Source organism: Nicotiana tomentosiformis, chromosome 12, assembly GCF_000390325.3.
Source record: "Nicotiana tomentosiformis chromosome 12, ASM39032v3, whole genome shotgun sequence".
NCBI classification, from domain to species: domain Eukaryota; kingdom Viridiplantae; phylum Streptophyta; class Magnoliopsida; order Solanales; family Solanaceae; genus Nicotiana; species Nicotiana tomentosiformis.
The window spans coordinates 48426001-48447745 of record NC_090823.1 but is presented as its reverse complement, the minus strand read 5'-3'; the positions used below and the strand labels follow the sequence as shown (position 1 = coordinate 48447745).

The following is a 21745-nucleotide window of genomic DNA, read 5'->3' as shown; positions in this document are numbered from 1 at the left end:
TCGCAAGTGCGAGGCTATTGCCGCAGAAGCGGCCGTCACAGAAGCGACCTTGTGACTGCAAAAGTGGAATTCCTGGAAGATTTCATATAGTTCGAGGGTTTGCCCATTTTTATCATATCTTGAGTTGTAGACCTCGGTTTTGGGAGATTTTGGAGGGGTTCTTCACGATTTGGATAGGGGTAAGTGTTCTTTACCCGTATTTGATTATATTTCATGATTTCATCTTTGTTTTTATCATTAAATTAGTGATTTGAATGGAGAAATTGAGGATTTTTGTGAAAACTTTCATAAATGTAAAATGAGCATTTGAAGGCCGATTTGATATCAGAATTGAATAATTTTTGTATGGTTGGACTCGTGTTGGAATGAGTATTTGGATTTTGTGAGTTTTGTTGGGTTATGAGGTGTGGGCCTGGGGATGACCTTTTGAAATGACTTTTTAGTTTTCATTTAAGATCGAAGCTTTATTATCCGGAATTGTTTCCTATGAGTTTCATTTATGATATTAAGTAATTTTGGCTAGATTTAAGCCGTCCGAAGATTGTTTCACACGAGAAGGTCATTTTATTGTGTTGATTTGGCTTCTTTGAGGTAAGTATCTTGCCTAACTTTGTGTGGGGGGACTACCCCTTAGGATTTGAGTCGTTTTTTATATTTGTGTTATGTGAAAGCCGTGTAAGTGAGGTGATGAGTGCGTAATCAGGCTTATATGTTGAAATTGACCGGTTTAGACTCTTTGGCTTCTTTCATGTACTTATTTGAACTTGTTAGCACATGTTATATCTCTTGTTTGTCATGTTTACTATCACATGCTTTATCTGAAGTTATCGTTACATGTCACATCCCTTAGTTGTCAAGTTTACTCTTATATGCTTTATTTGGAGATGTTACCTCTTTTGTCATTATGTGACTTCTTTTATTGTTGAGTTACTCTTAATTGAAATTGTTGTTACATGATGTCCTTTTATTGGCGGGTTATTCTCATGCATTTAGACGTAGTTTCTAGTTCGTGCCATCTCTTTCATTATTAGCCTATTTCATACACTAGAATCCGAAGTTGCCATTTCATGGAAATACCTTCTTTATCGAGTTTATCCTTAAGCAATTAATTGAAGTTGAAGTTATTGAAAGTAATTAATCTCTTTTAATTGAAGTTGTGTTTAAAAGGGGTGTTGTTCATTGTTGAATTACTTTCCTGTTTATTTTGTTGTTATTGAGATTCTATACACATTGTATTTGATCCGTGAGCTATTTATTGTGAGAATATTGATATTGTTGGTTCTTTTGGAAAGGTTGTGGCCTATGGGCACTTGTGGTATGTGTTGATGTGTCTTGTTGTTGTGATGTTAGCACATGTGAATTGTTGCGTGGATTGATTTTTATTATGCGGAGCATAAGGGTGGAATCTCACTATTGTTACGTGGGGCATAAGGGTGGCATTTCACTAATGTTGATTTTGCGGAGTGATACGGGTGTCTATTGTGTTATTGTCCGAGTGGAGTGATAAGGGTGGCTATTATGCGGAGTGATACGGATGGCTAATGATATTGTCAGGGTGGAGTGATACGAGTGGCTATTGATATTGTCAGGGCAGAGTGATACGGGTGGCTATCAGAGAGATAAGGGTGGAAATATCAAGGATGATGTGTGATGGCCTGGGGGCATTATCTTGATGATATTATTGTGATGGTGTGATTTTCCTTGTGTATGCTATACACCTTACGTGACTTGTTGTGTTGCTTTCAACGGTTTACTCGATGTCTTTGAAATTACTTGTTGACTTGGGCTGTACTTGTACACTCGCACAAGCATACATTGTAGCATGACACTTATTGTAACACACCAAAAAATTTTGAAATACTTAAGCGCTATTAAGAAAGTTGATATGCGCTAACTATATTATTTTGTGTGAAGACAAGGACTATTATATGAATGATATCAATTGATCAAGATAATATATGTATGAGGTGAATTAAGAATGGTTTATGGTCTAAGAAGAGCCCCAAGGCTAAGTCAAGTTGAAAATTTTATGATGGGATAAAGTTTCAAGTGAGTTCGCATAAGACATAACTTAAAACGAGCTTAACTTTCTTGATATGATACGTTATATAGTGTATTACCTATCCAAAGAAAGATCTATGTGTCTAGTTTCTAATACTTTAAACTGTTTTCCATTTGGACACTCCTACAAGAAGTTATAACCAAATTACCAAAGGCTAGCAAAATGCGATTCTGCGACCAATTCTGCAATCGCAGAACCATTATACGATCGCAGAAGTGGTTATGCGACCACAAAATGGTCACAGACCTGGCCAGCACAGCCCAGTTCTGGGCATCGATTCTGCGGTGCATTGTGCGACCCGCATACCCATTCTGCGGCCCATTATGCGACCGCAGACCTAATTTCAGAGGGTTAATTTTTCTATTTTCATAACCCGACCCGATTTTGATAAATAGGCTTTGGGGCTTATTTTGGGGCAATTATCTGAGGTTTTTTTGAGAGAAGTGAGAGTGTTCTAGAGAGAGGAAGTAGATGAAGTGTTTTGTTCATCAAGATCTTGCCCAAGCTTTGAAATCCAATAAGGAAATCTCACAAGATCTTCATCTAAGAGGTAAGATTCAAACCCATAGTCTTCAATTTCGAGTTTGGGGTAAAAGATGGGTGATTGGGAGTATGATTCTTGGGTGTAAGAGTATTATTTATACATGCGTGTACTAATAACGTTTGTGGGAAGATTGTTGATTTCAAATAAGTAAATATTGGATTGTGGAATGAAGGAAATCTTGTAGAAGAACCTTGTAACCAAATTTCCACACCTAGTGTTTGATAAAATGCTCAAATGAGCTAAGACCATGATTATCTTCCTAATAATGGTTCAATTTTGTTATGACTCAAAATAGAGTGGGATTGCTAGAATTTCTGGAATGTTGTAGTAATTTAAGGAAAGCTCAAAGCAAGGTATGTTGGCTAAACTACTCTCTTAGAATTGAATTCCATGACGTTCCCGTAAGTTTCAAGTATAGTTGTATCAAGTTCCTTATTCTATGTTCCGAGATGTTCCCAATAAATTCTATTGTCCCGAATAAGAAAAGTGTCGAGAATTATGTATTCAAAATGTGTTACGAATGTTCTTATCACATCATGTTATCCTTTGGGAATGTGTTCAAGAATGATATGTGTATTAAAATGTTATGTCTTTGAGACATGTTTCAAATGAAGGCTATGATGCCAAATTGTGTGAGACAATCTCAATATGCTTAAGACTCTTAATTGCTCATATGTGTACCTAAAGTCTTGATTGAAAATGTCTTATTGTTGATAATCTATAAAGATGGTTAGAAGTGAAATAAGTGAATTGGGAATATAAAGTGTGGCCAATGTGCCAAGAGTGAAAGTTATACTTGTGGCCAATGGTGCCAATGAAATAAGATGATGTGAGAAAGATTATGAATGAGCTTTGATTCAGTTGTTCCAAAATTGATATCGAAAATAGAATTGGCTAAAATCTTATGAACTCAAGTCATGCTCATATGTGGTTGTTTTAACAGACGCTATGATTTGTGAGTATTTTCAATGTGTTTTGCGTTCTTACATATTCGTGAGTGGAAATTGTGTATTGATCTTAGTGGGGAAAAATATGTCAAGAATAAATGGTGTGTTATTTATTTATGATTTTATCTTACTCCATTTCTCGGAAAGAAATCTGTTATGCTTAAATTGTTCATTTCTAATGAACTTAAAGTTGTGATTTTCGGAATATTATATGTATGTTGATATTCATGATGATGATACATGAGAGGGAAGAAATAAAAGTGTGGAATATCAAATATGGCCACCATGCCTTGAATAAAGAATCTTGTGAATGGTCAAAAGAGCCAAGAAAATATTGTTGTTGTTATTGGTTGAAAATACTAGTGGAGATTTATACAATGTGAAAGATGATGAGGTAAATACATTTGCACCTATGTTATTTTTGTGAATTATTCCCCTTATTTGGGATGAGATTGATGTGATAAAATTATTTCTCTTAATTGGGATGAGATTGATTGATATAAAAGGGTTGATGTCTCTAATAAGACAACCTAGCCGATCGGGTCGTGATCGGTTATCATGTCGCACACATGGTGGTGATTGTTCTAGAAATTATAATTGAAATTATTATTTTTGTTGATGTCATCAAATAAGACAGCCTAACCGATCGGGTTGAGATCGGACTCCGTGCTAGATTCGCGGTGGTATATTTGCATAGAAATTGTGATTGAGATTGTGATTGTGGTTGATGTCTTCAAATAAGATGGACTAGCCAATCGGGTCGTGATCGGACTCAACGCTAAAAGTACGGTGGTATTGGTATTGATAGTGATTGTGGTTGATGTCTTCAAATAAGATGGCCTAGCCAATCAGGTCGTGATCGGACTCCGTGCTAAAAGTATGGTGGTATTGGTATTGTGAATATTGGTATTGTAAAAGGTGATATTGTGAACAGTGATATATCGGTGCTAATGATCTCCAAACCAAAATTGTATATGAAGTTCGTATTTTGGAAATTATTATGTTTTAACTTGGCATTTGGATATCATTGATTGTGACTTGTTGTTTCTATGATTTTCCCTTTCTTATATTGGCATTTTATTTTGAAAGTGGACAGTTAGCTTTACGTACTAGTACTATTCCATATGTACTAACGTCCCTTTTGCCAGGGGCGCTGCATCTTCAATGGATGCAGGTGATTTAGCAGCGGGCAGCTTTGGTCCTTGTTAGCAGTTACTCCCTATTTAGTAGGTTTTGGTGAGCCCTACTCTATTTCGGGCTCGATGTCACTTGATGTTACACTTTGTGTCGTGAGGTATAGCCGGGGCCTTGTTGCCGACACTTCCATACTATTCTTTTGTCATACTTAGAGGCTCCGTAGACAGGTTGTGGGTGGTGTATGATGTTGGGAATTGAACTAGAAATGTTGCTAGTTGGCAAACATGTTTTTTGATTAATTCTATAAACTCGTAATATTTTGAAAATTATGAATGAAGCTGCTGATGGAAATGAAATGGAAGTTGTTAATGAAATCTTCTCAGTGTTTGATTAATGGAGTACATCTCCTCTTATTTCATGAATAAGTTTGGGTAGAATGAAATCTAACAGGCTTGCTCAGCTGGGTTTACTCGGTTGAGCGCTGGTCGCGCTCCCTGAATTTGGGGCGTGACACTTATACTAGTTCGGGAGTATGAAACTTAACATTTATTGATCATGCCCATGTATTCTTGTAATATCTGCTTTCATGTTGATATTGAGCCTACGACCATGTTAGGCGGATTGTGATAGTGAGCATGTGACCATGCCGGGCGAATTGTGATTGTGAGCCTGTGATCATGCCAGGCGGATTGGGATATTGGCACGTGATTTGTCCATGCGGTTATGATTAGACATGTGAGCACAAGGTGATGTGAGAATATGATTTGTGGTTTGAGACTCGTGATTTGTGATTACGAGATGAGGTATCTCAGAGTAATTTCATTGCGAAACTTCTGTTAGAACGAATTGATTAATTAGTTGTCATTTGTGTTCCTTGTTTGATTTCAATGGTACTTTCACGGTGTTCTTATTACTTTTCTATTTATATCATATGTGGATTCTTGTTGCCATTTACTAATTCCTGCTTTTCATTATTAGCTTTATATTTCTATACTGCACAGGTTATTTTGACTAGTAGGTATCTTGACTTATACCTCGTCACTACTCCACCGAGGTTAGTCTTGATACTTACTGGGTACCGACCGTAATGTACTCATACTACCCTTCTGCACATATTTTTGCAGATGCAGGTATTGGGATAGCGGACTCAGGCAGAGTTAGCTTATTGATCGCAAGGATTTAAGGTAGAGCTGCTTGGTCATCGCAGTCCCTTAGAGTCCTTTCCTTTCATTATACTATCAGCTTGTTATTTGAACAGTATTGTATTTCTATCTTTGAGATCTTTCCATGTATTCAGCTAGAGTTCGTGACTCTATATTACCTAGTCTTGGGAGGTTGTTATGATTATTGTCGCATAGGCTTATTCGCTTTTGTTTCAGTATTCATATTAAACTCTGTTCTAAATTATCATTGTTAAAATGGCTTAATCATTGTAAGTAATCAGCTTACCTAGTCTTAGATACTAGGTGCCATCACGATACCTATGGTGGGAGTTTGGGTTGTGACAAGTTGGTATTGTTGGTTTTTTGTAAAGGTTGTGGCCTATGGGCACTTGTGGTACGAGTTGATGTGTCATGTTGTTGTGATGTTAGCACATGTGAATTTTTGTGTGGATCAGTTGTTGTTATGCGGAGCATAAAGGTGGAATCCCATTGTTGTTGTTATGCGGGGCATAAGGGTGGCATTTCACTATTGTTGATTTTGCGAAGTGATACTGTGTTGCTATTGTGTTATTGTACGGGTGGAGTGATAAGGGTGGCTATTATACAGAGTGATATGGGTGGCTAACGGAGTGATACAGGTGGCTAATGATATTGTCAGGGCGAAGTGATACGGGTGGCTATCAGAGAGATAAGGGTGGCAATGTCAGGGATGATGTGTGATGGCCTGGGGGCATTATGTTGATCATATTCGTGTGATTGTATGATTTTCCTTGTGTATGTTATACATCTTAAGTGACTTGTTGTGTTGCTTTTAATAAGCTACTCGATGTCTTTGATATTACTTGTTGACTTAGGTTGTACTAGTACACTCGCACAAGCATACACCGTAGCATGCCACTTATACTAGTTCGGGAGTATGAAACTTAACATTTATTGATCATGCCCATATATTTTTGTATTATGTGCTTTCATGTTGATATTAGCATGTGACCATGACGGGCAAATTGTGATAGTGAGCATGTGACCATGTCGAGCGAATTGTAATTGTGAGCCTGTGATCATACCGGGTGGATTGGGATATTGGCATGTGAGTTGTCCATGCAGTTGCGATTAGACATGTGAGCACAAGGTGCTGTGAGCATATGATTTGTGGTTTAAGACTCGTGACTTGAGATTATGAGATGAGGTATCTCGGAGTAATTTCATTGCGAAACTTGTGTTAGAACGACTTGATTAATTGGTTGTCATTTGTGTTCCTTATTTGGTTTCAGTGTTACTTTCACGGTGTTCTTATTACTTTACTGTTTATATCACATGTTGATTCTTATTGTCATTTACTGATTCCTGCTTTTCATTATTAGCTCTATACTTCTATACTGCACATGTTATTTTGACTAATAGGTGTCTTGACTTGTACCTCGTCACTACTCCACCGAGGTTAGTCTTGATACTTAGTGGGTACCGACCATGATGTACTCATACTACACTTCTGCATATTTTTTGTGCAGATCTAGGTATTGGAGATATCGGACTCAAGCAGAGTTAGCTTATTGATCGCGAGGATTCAAGGTAGAGCTGCTTGGTCTTTGCAGTCCCTTAGAGTCCTTTCCTTTCATTGTACTGTGAGCTTGTTATTTGAACAATATTGTATTTCGATCTTTGAGATCTTTCCATGTATTCAGCTAGAGTTCGTGACTCTGTATTACCTAGTCTTGAGAGGTTGTTATGATTATTGCCGCGTAGGCGTATTTCGCCTTTGTTTCGGTATCATTTTTAAATTGTGTTCTAAATTATCATTGTTATAATGGCTTAATTGTTGTAAATAATCGGCTTACCTAGTCTTAGATACTAGGTGCCACACGACGCCTATGGCAGGAGTTTGGGTTGTGACAGTATCTTGCCTAACTTTGTGTAGGAGAACTACCCCTTAGGATTTCAATTAATTGTGTTATTTGAATTAGGTGGAAGACGTGTACACGAGGTAACAGTGTGTACACGACCTTGTATGTCATATTTTGACCGGTTTAAACTCTTACGCTCTATCATGCAATTAATTGAGATTATCATATCCTGTCATATCTTCCATGGTTAAAGTACTCTTACATGCTTTACTTGACATTGTTAACACATGTTTTATCTTTTATTGTCAAACTTTCTCTTATATGCCTTAATTGACATTGTTACCTATCTTATTGTCATGTGCCTCTTTTATTGTTGAATAATTCTTATTTGAAGTTGTTATTGCTTTCATGCCCCATTTTTCTCGCGAAAGCGGGTTTTCGACGTGTGATAATTCTTTTAAATGGGTATTAAAAGAGAAGAGTCGCCACCTAACGATTTTAAGGTGTGTTAGGGCACCTATTTGCAAATAATTCTGTTTTAACTAGTCTGTGTTACCAAAGATCAGGTAAGGTGTCAAATTACCTCAAAGAGAAGGGGTGAGAGGCACTCTTCAAGGTCCACAACTATGGTTCCCGACCGAATTTTACAGTATGTAGATTATTGAATTAAAATTACCCAATGTGATCATATAAATTAAAGAAGAGCAAGGAGTCCAAATATCTAATTAAATTACAAGATGAAACAAGCATTAAAAGGGATTGCACATATGAAAGAAGTGGATTATACATTAATAAGTGATTGGTACACTCATTTTGAGGATTATGAGATACAACCTAGTTTGATCTAAGTTCAAATAAACAAGTGTACAAGTAGTAACTATATATTGGGGGTCCTAAGTTTTTTAGCCTAAAGGATCACCCCGTGCAACATAAATAATGCTTCTCAACTCCCTTAAGTATAAGGGTTGCTCATATTAGTCAGCGGGTACAGACTATCATCTCCTGCTACCCAATTACTTTCTTGAAGTTGTTTACCTAAAAGAGTTCTAGTTCTTCTAAACCGCATCCGATGCATGCTTTACCCGCCTCATGCCTATGGTCCAGGAGGCTTTTGGACCTACTATCTTGGTGGTTCTAGACTTCCCTTAGGCTTCTCAAAATGATAAAACTAAGTGTATACAATAAAAATAAATAGGACTTCACATAACAACATAAAGGCTCAAGTTCACCTCATATAGACTCAAATGCACACGATTAATTAGGTGAATAATTGTTACCTACGCTAACTATATTCAAGATTAGTTAAGTCGCAACTATGAATAGTCGGGATTGGAATTGGGATGTGCTAAGTTGTTCCACCTTATAGGCATAGTTTCTATGTGATTAAGCATTTCAACAGTTAAGGCAAAGTCATAGAGGCAGGATTTCTAGATGACTAGTTTTGACGAAGGAGTTGTTTTTAACACGTTTCTGTAAAAGGATCCTATAGTCATGCATTGTATGTGAGTAATAGCATCCTATAGACATAATTTCTAAACAATTTGTATCTAGGCAGTGAAGTCATTGAGAGCGCAGATTTATTTGTTTGTCCCTATATACATGCTTTCTAGGCGAGTTCACGTAATAAAAGGAAAATATTAACAGTAGCAACTTTGATTACTTGGATTGACATCCTATAGTTATGGTATATAGGTGAGTCACATAGTTAAAAAATACACCAAATCACAGTTTCGGTTATTTGTTTTGACGCTCCTATAGGCATGATATCTAGGTGCATCAAGTCCAAGTTAGATCCTATAGACATGTTTTCTAATGTTGGAAGTTAAGACATTATACCAGCCCTAAGTCATGCTTTCTAAGTGAAAAGTGGATTACTCAGCATGTTGTATAGATAATTTCCAAGGAATGAGGCATGGAAAGCAAACAAGACAGTTAGAAACCTCTAGACATGTTTTCTACCCGTTCGTGCAAGAAATAAAGTTTCCTAGCCCCCCATTCTTACTAATCCCCAATTGTTCGTTATTACAAGTTATTACAGGCCCAAATGAAATAATACACACTCAAGTATGACTAGTTATAGAATGAATCAACTACAAGCCCAATAAAATAATTACAAGCCCAATATAGAATAACCTAGTAATATTTCTGGGGCCATCGACAGCTTCACTCTTCGAACGACCTACAGGCCCAAATCCCAGGCTCATAAAAACAATAGAGTATGTCTGAACCTAATGCCCAGGTCCAACAACATATATGGCCCAATACCAGGCCCAAATGATTGACTGACTTACCCAACTGGATGCCAAACTTAACCACACGAGTGACAAACTACACATTGAATTAATTAAGTAGCTTTTGAAGTCTACACACTTTCCTAAAGTTGTAATTAATAGCAGTTCTAACAAAAGACAAGATCATATAAAGTATTGGCAAGTTCACAAGGCATACATAAGGTGGATTCATGCTATGTTCTAGAAATAAGTTCAAAAAGATAGGATTGAACATCACAGGCTAGCAGACAACCCCAAGTAGAGTTTTAGAGTGAAATACAATCCAAAATCAGCCTAAAGAACTTTAGATGAAAGTCTAGCAGAGTCATAGACAGGAAACAAGTGGAGTACAGTCTTCACATGGAAATTTTTAATCATGCGAGTCTAATGTAATCACACATAGTATAACAAACAAGTTTGGTGGGCATGGTTTGCAAACAATCCTTAATTGAGCATGAAGAGACTTGAACATGCGGAATACCAGTCATAACACAAAGGCTTAAGCAATGCAGAACTCATAGAAGGCAAGGATATATCAAGATCTAGATTATCATAGCACACATAAAAGAAGAGGCTAGATAATGCATTTTTTACCCTATAAGTCTTAGACAATACTAAATGACATAGGATTACCATGCATGGAACAAACATTAAGGTTCACATATAGCAGCGAAGCATATTTGGCTAACAACATGGTTAAGAACTGACTCTAGGAGAGTATTAGGTCACACATGAATGATTCAACAGGAATTAGAACACATTTAGGACATGAATTGGTTTATCACAAGAATACAGATCAAGGCTGAGAGATTAACTCAGGACGAGCAACTGATTTAAACATTCGGACACACAAAAACACACTAGGCTAACCATGCTTGAGGTAGTAAGAAATCATTCATGCTGAACACATATAATAGGCATACATCAGAGTCAGAAATTAGGTCAAGTTCAGATGCTAGAAAAGTTCGGAGCCACAAAATACAGGGGTAACACAGTAGCATATTGATTCATAAAAGTTTAAGTTACATAGATGTACTGAACATGAACACAAACGAAAGAGAATGAAATTGCTAGGGCCAGAGATACTTAACAGTTGCAAATTCACAAACAAGTAAATAAGAAGAACAATTCCAGCAGTACTTCAATCGTCAATAGCAAAACAGAGCAGTAGAACCCCAATCCCAGTGCGTCAGAGTTCACAAGGGCTTCAAATGAGCCTCGGGCAGCGGTCGCACTGGGAAAGCCAATCAAAGCGAATTCTGGTGGCCTTGGCTTTTATCCGGCGAAGAACCAAGAGTTTCAAAATAGAGTGAGTAAGTAAGTGAGGGAGTGATAGATGATCAAAAGTCTGTCTTAGGGGAATTTGGGGGAGGGGTTTATATTGTGTTCGATTTGCGTAGTACATGAAAGGAAAATACCAATTACAAAACAAAATAAGAAAAGAATCACATGTAGAACCCATTCCAAATCGGAATAGATAAAAATCGAACAAACCCTAGTTTGACAAGAAGTTAAAATTGGCCAAATATCTCACTGAATTGGACCCATATGACCTTGTTGTGAATATATACAGAAGGATAATCATCCGAATCTTGAAGATTGAGGTTGATTTCACTTGATTGGGAGAAGTGATACTTGCCAAAATCGGGCAAGTACTAAGTAACACCACAGTTATGTAAGTAACAATGAGGTAGCACACATAAGGTATGTAAATCAAGGAAAGGTTCCATGATTTGGTCAGATTCAGAGAGAATTGAGGGTGAGGCGTCTAAGGTTTAGTAGAGAGAAAGGAAAAGGTTGAGAGCATGTAGGGGCGGCGAAGACGGGAAAATGGGGTTAGGGTTAGGGGTTTGGGTAGTTAAAATAGAGGGGTTGCTTATGGGCCGTTGATCATATGAGATCAACGGCCAGGATTATAAAAGGGAGCGGGGCGGGTCAATTATTGGGTCCCGACCGGGTTGTGCTAAGGGGTCATTTGGTCTTGGGTCAGGATCATTGGGCTAAGGGTTTCTGAACTGGGCCTAGTGTTTCTGGGTCTGTTTGGTCCGAAAATTGGCCAAGTTTTGGGCCAGATTTAAAAATGCACGAAATTCATTAAAAATAAATTATAAAAATGACTAATAAATAATAAAAATATTATTTAAGAAATTAAGTACATATAAATAATAACTCAGAGTTATAAAAAAATAAAAATGTTATTTTGACATAAATGATATAACAAATACAATTATATAGGCTATTATTGCAAATAATGTAAATAATAGAAAAAATACAAATATAATCATATAAAATAAAGTAAAATATTATATAATATACATATGGATATAAATAATTAATTTAAATCATTTAAAATAATTTGAAGGAGTAATTAGTAAATATTTAATAATTAAAAATGCGTGAAATCAATTAAGAGCTTCAATAATTATAGAAACTACTTATATGGTCTCTATAAAATAGGTGGTAATGCAAAATAATATTTTAAAAGTATATAGAATATCTTATAAGATATGAGGGCAAAATTGAGTATCAACAATTGTCTGATATGTCTTCTTGTTGAAGTATTCTTATGCATTTAGACGTAGTTGATATTTCATACTATCTTTTAGTTGTTAAGCTTATGTTATACATTTGGATTAGAAGTTGTCATTTTGTGGAAACTCCTTCATTTTTAGTTATTGAAGTTGAATTTATGAAAACTATTATCACATTGAGGTTGAAGTTGTTGATTATTGAGATATCTTCCGTTGTTGAGTAATTCTCACCCATTCTTGTTATTATTGAGATTATCGTACATACTGTGATTGAGTCGTGGGTTATATGTTATGGTAACACTGATATTGTTGATTTTGGCAAGTTGTGTCATATGGGCACATGTGGTGCAAGTTGTTATTGTGTTGTGATATTGATGTGCATGCGACGGTATAAGGATAGGGGTTGACGGGCATGTAACGACATAAAGTGGGATTTACACGTGTGTTGATAGTAAGGGAATTACTTGAAGCCATGCAACGAGATAAGGGGGCTAAAGCGTGTGTAGCTATTTCGAAAAAAATTGTTTTCAAAAATATTTAAATGGAAGGCTCACATGGCGGTATAAGAAAAGATTGTGATTGAGATTGTGAAATGTGAATAAGAGGCGTGGCGCCTCGGTATGATTCTTGTTGTACATTTTAAGTTGCAAAGGCTTGATGATTTGAATGATTGTTGTCCTTGTTCTCCTTATTTCTTTCCGTTTGCATTTTGATTGCACTTGGTTACTTGTTGTCTTCATCACTTGTATTCTTTTACTGTCAATTGTTGCTTATTTTCTGTTGTTAGTCTTGTATTGTTAGATTGCTTCATTACCTCTTTAGTTGCCTTTATTTTTGTTGTTAGATTATATCAATATTTTGCACAGGTTTATATGTCTAGTAGGTATCTCGGCCTGGCCTCATCACTACTCTACTGAGGTTAGAAGATACTTATTGGGTACCATTGTGGTGTACTCCTGCTACGCTTTGGATATTTTTATGTAGATCCAGGTATATCTGCTCATGCCGGACGCTAGTGATCGATCAGTTATCTCAGAGACATCAAGGTATACCTGCTCGACGCTCACAGGCCTCGGAGTCACCTTCTATTTTTGGCTGTATTACTATTTACTTTCAGTTTAGACAGTATTGTATTTAGAGTTCCTAAGTGTATTCCTGTTAGAGCTTATGACTCAGTTTCATCGGGTTTTGGGAGTTATTGGACAACTGTACCGTTTGAGTTTTATCATGATTGTTTAACAGTTTAATTTGACGTTTAAGTTATTATTTCTTTTATTTCTTAATGTACGATAGGATGACCTAGTCTTAGAGACTAGGTATCATCACGACATCTTAAGGTGGGAATTTGTGGTTGTGACACAAACCAAACGTCCCATTCAAGCCTAACTAATCCGAATTAAGCCCAAACTTTGCACACAAGTTCCAAATGACATAACGAACCTATTTCATCTCCCGAAATAGCAAACCGAACCCGATAACACCAAAGTCAACTCTCGGTCAAACATATAAACCTTCCAAACCATCAAATTTCTAACTTCTGCCAAATAGAGCCAAATCAACCTAGGAACATCCAAATCCAGACATACGCCTAAGTCCAAAATCACCATATGAACCTATTGGAACCATAAACACCATATGTCATCTACACAAAAGTCAAACCTTGGTCAAATCTTACAACTTAAGCTTTCATAAATGACACTGAGTGTACCAAATAACTCCCGAACCTTCCCAAAGCCAAGGTAATCAACCCCGCAAGACACAAAATAACAAACACACATATTGGAAACATTAGATAGGGGAACAGGGCTAATATACACTAAACGACCTCCCGGGTCGTTATATTATCCCCCTCTTAAACACACATTCATCCTCAAATGACTTTAGTAACATACCTGGAATGGCAAAAAGATGAGGATATTTGTGCCGCATATCATGCTCGGTCTCCCAAGTCGCCTCCTCGACCAATTGACCTCATTGAACCTTCACAAATGCAATATCCTTCGACCTCAACTTCTAAATCTGTTTATCCAAAATGGCCATTGGTTCCTCCTTATAGGCCAAGTTCTCATCCAACTGCACCGAACTAAAATCTAACACATGGGACTGGTCCTCATGATACTTTTGAAGCATGGAAACATGAAACACTGGATGAACTCCCGACAAGCTGGGTGGAAAAACAATCCTGTAAGCCACCTCGCTCACTCTCTCCAAAACTTCAAATGGACCAATGTATCGCGGCTTAACTTGCCCTTATTCCAGAACCTTATCACGCCCTTCATAGGCGAAACTTTGAGAAAACCCTTCTCACCCTCCATGAAAGCTACATCATGAACCTTCCTATCAGCATAACTCTTCTGTCTGGACTGCGCTATATGAAGCTGCTTCCGAATCAACTTCACCTTCTCTAAAGCATCACGAACTAGATCAGTACCCAATAACTTAGCCTCCGCGGGCTCAAACCAACCAACCAGAGAATGACATAGCCTCCCATATAAGGCCTCATACGGAGCCATCTGGATACTCGACTGGTAGTTGTTGTTGTAGGTAAACTTTGCTAACGGTAGAAACTGATCCCACTGGCCCCTGAAATCAATAATGCAGGCTCTCAACATATCCTCTAAGATCTGAATGGTCCGCTCAGACTGCCCGTCTGTATGAGGATGAAATGTCGTACTCAACTCAACTTGTGTGCCTAGCTCACGCTGCACTACTCGCCAAAAATATGATGTAAACTAAGTGCCGCAATCCGAGATGATAGACATGGGCACACCATGCTGGCGAACAATCTCTCAAAGATAAATCCGAGCCAACTTCTCAGAAGTATAGGAAGTCATGACCAGAATGAAATGTGCAGACTTGGTCAGTCTGTCCATAATGACCCACACAATATCAAATCTCCTCAAGGTCCATGGAAAACCCAATCACAAAATCTATAGTAATACGCTCCCACTTCCACTCTAGTATATCTAAGCTCTGAAGCAAACCAGTCGATCTCTAATGCTCATACTTGACTTGCTGACAGTTCAAACAACGTGCAACATGCGCAACAATGTCCTTCTTCATCCTTCTCTGCCAATAATCCTACTTCGAATCACGATACATCTTTGTAGCACCTGGGTGAATAGAATACCATGAACTATGAGCCTTCTCAAGAATCAAATCCCTCAAATCATCCACCTTTGGAACACAAATCCGACCTGCTGACAGTTCAAACCAAACCAGTCCCACCTTTGGAACACAAACCAGTCGATCTCTAATGCTCATACTTGACCTGTTGACAGTTCAAACAACGTGCAACATGCTCAACAATGTCCTTCTTTATCCTTCTCTGCCAATAATCCTACTTCGAATAACGATACATCTTTGTAGCACCTGGGTGAATAGAATACCATGAACTATGAGCCTTCTCAAGAATCAAATCCCTCAAATCATCCACCTTTGGAACACAAATCCGACCTGCTGACAGTTCAAACCAAACCAGTCCCACCTTTGGAACACAAACCAGTCGATCTCTAATGCTCATACTTGACCTGTTGACAGTTCAAACAACGTGCAACATGCTCAACAATGTCCTTCTTTATCCTTCTCTGCCAATAATCCTACTTCGAATAACGATACATCTTTGTAGCACCTGGGTGAATAGAATACCATGAACTATGAGCCTTCTCAAGAATCAAATCCCTCAAATCATCCACCTTTGGAACACAAATCCGACCAAATTGCCTCAATACCCCATCATCACCAATAGTCACCTCCTTCGCACCACTTTATTGCACCATGTCATTAAGGACATGAAAGTGGGGATCATCATACTGGCGCGCTTTAATGCACTCAAGCAAAGACAATTGTAACACAACACAAGCAAAACCCTACTAGGCTCTGAAATATCCACCCTTAGAAACCTGTTGACCAAGGCTTGAACATCCATAGCTAACGGTCTCTACATAGCTAGAATGAATTCCAAACTCCCTATGCTCTCCGCATTTCTACTCAAGGCATCAGCCACCAAATTGGCCTTCCCTGGATGATTAACAATGGTGATATCATAATCCTTCAACAGCTCCAATCGTCTCTGCTGCCTCAAATTCAAATCTTTCTATTTAAACATATGTTGGAGACTCCGGTGATCCATATACACCTCACAAGACACGCCATGTAAGTAATGCCTCTGAGCGCATATAAAATAGAAGTAACTTCGAATCATGTACTGGATAGTTCATCTCATGGGGCTCAAACTAGCGTGATACGTAGGCAATCACCCTACCATCCTGTATCAACACACATCCAATTCCAACTTGCGAAGCATCAAAATAGTCCGTATATGATCCCGATACTGAAGGCAAAACCAACACCGGAGTTGTAGTCAATGCCGTCTTGAGCTTCTGAAAGCTCTCCTCACACTTATACCACTCACCTGAATGGAGCGCCCTTCTGAGTCAACTGAGCCCAATAGGGCTGCAATAGATGAAAACCCCTCCACAAAATGGCAATATATCTAGCCAAGCCTAAGAAACTCGTGATCTCAGTATCGGTAGAAGGTATGGGCCAACTCTAAACTGCTTCAATCTTCTTCTGGTCCACCATGATCCCATCACTAGATACCACATGAGTGAAGAACTCTCACTTGGATAACTTAGTATATAGTTTCTTCTCTCTCAAAGTCTAATGCATGATCCTTAAATGTTGCTCATTCTCCTTCCCGCTACAAGAATACACCAATATATGATCAATGAACACAATAACAAGGCTGCATCACACTATTCATCAAATTCTTGAAGGCTGTTAGGGCATTAGTCAAACCAAAAGACATCACCAAAAACTCATAATGCCTATGATGAGTCCTAAAAGAAGTCTTAGGAATGTTCGTGTTATATCACACATTTCGTATGTAAAAGTTTCATCATAAGTTAATCGACGTAGACTCGGGGATGAGGGTGTCTTGAGGTTATACGCATTTATGCTACTTATAACAAGTGATAAGTAAGTGCCGTGAAGGATAAAGGTAAACGAATCAAAGAAAATGAGTTTCGTTGAAGGTTGTCGATTTGGGATAAAGTACGGTCTAAGAGATAATACCCGATATTTATGGACTAGTGCCATACAAGGTACTACATAACTATGATAGTAAGGTATACAAGGTATGTTAAAAGTGAGTAGTATTTTAAGTAAGTTGAGATAATTCTTAATTATGTGGGAAATTGGTTAATTATTGGGTAACGAAATATTACCTAATTAACTAATGAGTTATGGATAAAGATTAAAACCACCCCCACCCTCACGTGGCAACAAGCCACTACCAAACCATATGACTCTTAGTCATTATGGGTTAGGTGGCAATCAATTCAACATAGGGCCTTTTAATTCAAAGATAGATATATATCTTTCAACAATTTAAAGAATAGTAAAGATTCTTATTATGGTGCAATCGGAAACTACGTCTCTTTCAACAATTTAAAGAATAACAAAGACTCCAATTCAAATAGAGATTTCAACAAGTAAGGTTATTAAACTCATTTGTTGAAAGGAATTATACAGAAAGGAAAGACAAGGAATGAAGGTGAGGGAACTTTTGAAGTTCATATGAGACTTCATAGCGACGGCAGTTCTTAAATTTGTAAGAAATTCATACGAAATTGCACTGCGTAATAACAACGGGATTTTGCAATTCTAAGGGAGTACGGTGCAATCCGTCTCAAGAATATCATATGAATATTTCCCTACTCCAGGTATGTTAAGGCTATCCCTTCTTTCTTTTTGGCATGATCCATATGATATAAACGAAACGAGCAAACGCACAACTTTCATAAATGCCTCTATTCGTAGAAGCACTATGATGCCTATGTTCTTGAATTCCCATGTGTCTTATTATTATATCTTCTGTTCATGGATCTCAGAAAAATGCGTAATTGATAAAGTTTATCCGAAGACATATTGATCTTATGACATTCCGAGAAATCTTATTACCGTATTTCTTATGCATTTCATGCATTTATACATGTACATTGACCCATGACTAGATGGTGTTATATATGCGTATATATGTATATGGGATATGGGAAAAGTTTACGGTGTTATATACGCACCACCACCTGATCAGCTAGTATACGTTGATGATGTTGCCCATAGTGGCTGAGATGATATGATGGGATGCCCTCATAAGCTTGATGATGTTATGTACACCTATACCTATGCATGACATGACATTTACACGCACGTGCATGACATTATAAATGTTTCAGGATTTACAAAGTTATTTAGACTTACAGGCAGAATTCTTTATTCCATGTTTCATCTATGTCTTTTATGTACTGATTTTCATGCCTTACATACTCAGTATATAATTCGTATTGATGCCCTATTTCCCTGGGCCTGCGTTTCATGTGCGCAGGTGCAGGTAGACAAGTTGACGGTCCCCCTTCTTAGGATCCTTGATCAGCGAGATTTGGCGTGCTCCATTTGATCCGAAGCTGCTTTTGATTTTAGTATGATATGCTTATATACATATATGGGTATGACATGGCCCAATTCCGTCCTTGTACAGTTGTATATTCTATTAGAGGTCTGTAGACAGTTATGTATAGTTGGATAGTATGTGGCCTTGTCGGCTTCCAGTTTTGGGTATATAGTTGTATATAGCAGCCTTGTCGGCTCGCCCTACATATTATGCACGTATATGTACATATGTCTTTTGGGAAGATTTCCCTTATGTATGTTATTCTCGTAATTCAGCAGATATTATTCATGTTCATATTTTAGTCGTATGCTCAGGGGTGTTCGGCAGGTAGGACTCGGGCACCTGTCGCGGCCCATCAGGTTAGATCGTGACAAAAGTGGTATCAGAGCCAGGTTCTGTCCTAGGGTTGTCTACAGACCGTGTCTAGTAGAGTCTTATTTATGGGTGTGTTGTGCACCACACTTATAGACAGGAGGCTACATGATATATAGAATGTTATCCTCTCTTCTTATCTTAGATCGTGTGATATAAGAATTCATGTTCTTATATGTTACGTTTTCAGCAATGCCTCCGAAGACTACAGCCGCCCAGATGGGGAAGTCCGTGGGTGGTGAGACTACTAGTCGAGCGCCACGAGTTACCAAGGCTCAGGGAGAGTCTCATAGTGAGATTCCATCTCAGACTTCACATACCCCTCCCTCTCCAGAAGGGCTCCAAGGGGCACCAGCTCCAGCACCCGCCCCTGTACGTTCAGCCCCTCAGCTAGATGCACCGGGTCAGAAGATAAGAGATACTATTCAGCTATTAACTCGATTAGTAGTCGCACAAGCTCAGTGTCACGAAGTAGGTATTGGTCATGCAGATAGGTCTGCCAGTGTGAGGGTTCGTGATTTCATTAATTTGAACCCTCAGGTATTCACTGGGGCAGATCCAAATGAGGACCCTCATGTATTTATTGATAGAATGCAGAGGACTTTGAGGGTAATGAAGGCCACTACGACTGATTCAGTTGAGCTAGCTTCCTATAGACTCCAAGACGTTGTAGTAAATTGGTACGAGTCTTGGGAATTGTCCAGAGGTGAGGATGCCCCTCCAGCAGTATGGCAGGAGTTTGCAGAAGATTTTCTTCGACATTATCTGCCACCAGAGCTTAGATGGGCCAGAGTTGATAGGTTCTTGCCCCTTTGGCAGGGTAACATGAGAGCTCGGGAGTACAGTCTTCAGTTTGATTCGTTGGCTAGGTATGCTCCCACTATTATATCTAAGATGGAGGATCGAGTTCACCGGTTAGAAATAGGGTTAGATCCGCACTTTCTTAACGATTGTATATCGGTCTCACTTCAGTTAGACATGGATATTTCTCGTATTCAGGCATACGCTCAGGGTGTAGAGGAGCGTAAGCAGAAGCAGAGGGCCGATCGTGAGCATGATAGAGCCTAGAATAAGAGAGCGAGATCTTCGGGTCCTTCTGGTGAGTTTCAAGGTGGTCAGAGACAACAATACCCAAGGTATCCAGGCTAGCCATCAGCTAGAGCACCCCCTCAGTTTGCCGGAAAGAGATTTGATCGTTCCACATATTCAGGGCATGGTCAGAATTCCAGGGCCTCAGGTTCTCAGTATAGGGGTGATAGGGGTGAGTCAAGTCAGATGAGGCCGCCCTTGCCATGATGTGCTCAGTGTGGTAAGCAGCATGTCGGGCAGTGCCGTATGGGGTTAGGTGTTTGTTATACTTGTGGTTATCCGGGTCACGTATAGAGGGATTATCCGACGAGAGGTGATGCAAGCATAGCTCAGCTAGCGGGATCTGTAGCTGGTTTGTCATCTTCAGTACGCCCCTAGGTAAGTTTCACCAGTACCAATGAGTCGTGGTAGAGGCAGAGGTGGAGCATCTAGCTCGAGCGATCCTCAAAACTGCATTTATGCGTTGGCAGGATGACAGGATCAGGAGTCATCGCCTGATATTGTTACAGGTATATTATTAGTCTCCTCATATGATATATATGCAATGATTGACCCAGGTTCCACCTTATCATATATTACTCCGTTGGTTGCTAGTAAGTTTGGAATAAAACCTGAATTGGTTAAACCTTTTGAGGTGTCTACACCTGTTGGGGACTCAGTGATAGCTAAGCGAGTATATAGAGGTTGTATTATAGTAGTTCATAGTCGATCTACTGTAGCGGACCTAATCGAGTTAGATATGGTAGAATTTGATGTTATAATGGGTATGGATTGACTGGCTTCTTGTCATGCCAACGTTGATTGTAGATCAAAGATGGTCCGATTCCAATTTCCAGGGGAGCCTATTTTGGAATGGAAAGGTAATACTGCATCGCCGAGAGGTAAATTTATTTCCTATCTCAAGGTAAGGAAGATGATCAGAAAGGGCTATATTTATCACTTAGTTCAGGTTCGGGATGTAGAAGTAGAGTCACCAACCATTCAGTCCATCCCTGTGGTTAATGAGTTTCCTGATGAGCTTCCGGGTCTTCCGCCGGAGCGAGAAATTGAGTTTTCTATTGACCTACTACCAGATACTTATCCAATATCTATTCCTCCCTATAGAATGGCCCCCGCAGAGCTGAAAGAGTTGAAGGAACAACTAAAGGACTTGCTTGAAAAAGGCTTTATCAGACCTAGTACATCATCGTGGGGAGCACCGGTGTTATTTGTGAGGAAGAAAGATGGTTCCTTACGGATGTGTATTGATTATAGACAGTTGAATAAAGTGACAATCAAGAATAAGTACCCCGCTCCTGAGGATTGATGCTTTATTTGATCAGTTGGAAGGTGCCA

At 38.6% G+C, this 21745-nt stretch overlaps 2 protein-coding genes across 2 annotated transcripts; one reads left to right on the top strand and one right to left on the bottom strand.

The window, feature by feature from the left end:
• Positions 1-14508: 14508 nt before the first annotated feature.
• Positions 14509-16423, bottom strand: LOC138902597 (uncharacterized). Its single transcript, XM_070190481.1, has 6 exons — positions 16398-16423; positions 16144-16260; positions 15885-16025; positions 15626-15766; positions 14804-15078; positions 14509-14708 (listed from the first exon to the last, which is right to left on the bottom strand). Exons 1-6 carry the CDS (start codon positions 16421-16423, stop codon positions 14509-14511), a joined length of 900 nt encoding a protein of 299 aa, XP_070046582.1.
• Positions 16424-19513: 3090 nt separating this feature from the next.
• Positions 19514-20389, top strand: LOC138902596 (uncharacterized). Its single transcript, XM_070190480.1, has one exon. It carries the CDS (start codon positions 19514-19516, stop codon positions 20387-20389), a length of 876 nt encoding a protein of 291 aa, XP_070046581.1.
• The last annotated feature ends 1356 nt before the right edge of the window (positions 20390-21745 follow it).

Coding starts and splice junctions, on each gene's coding strand:
- LOC138902596 (XM_070190480.1), top strand. CDS start 19,514: ATGCCTCCGAAGACTACAGCCGCCCAGATGGGGAAGTCCGTGGGTGGT.
- LOC138902597 (XM_070190481.1), bottom strand. CDS start 16,423: ATGGATGTTCAAGCCTTGGTCAACAG. Junction 16,026..16,143: donor GAGAAGGCTCATAGTTCATG/GTATTCTATTCA, acceptor AACTGTCAACAG/GTCAAGTATGAGCATTAGAG. Junction 14,709..14,803: donor TGATGTAGCTTTCATGGAGG/GTGAGAAGGGTT, acceptor GTCCATTTGAAG/TTTTGGAGAGAGTGAGCGAG.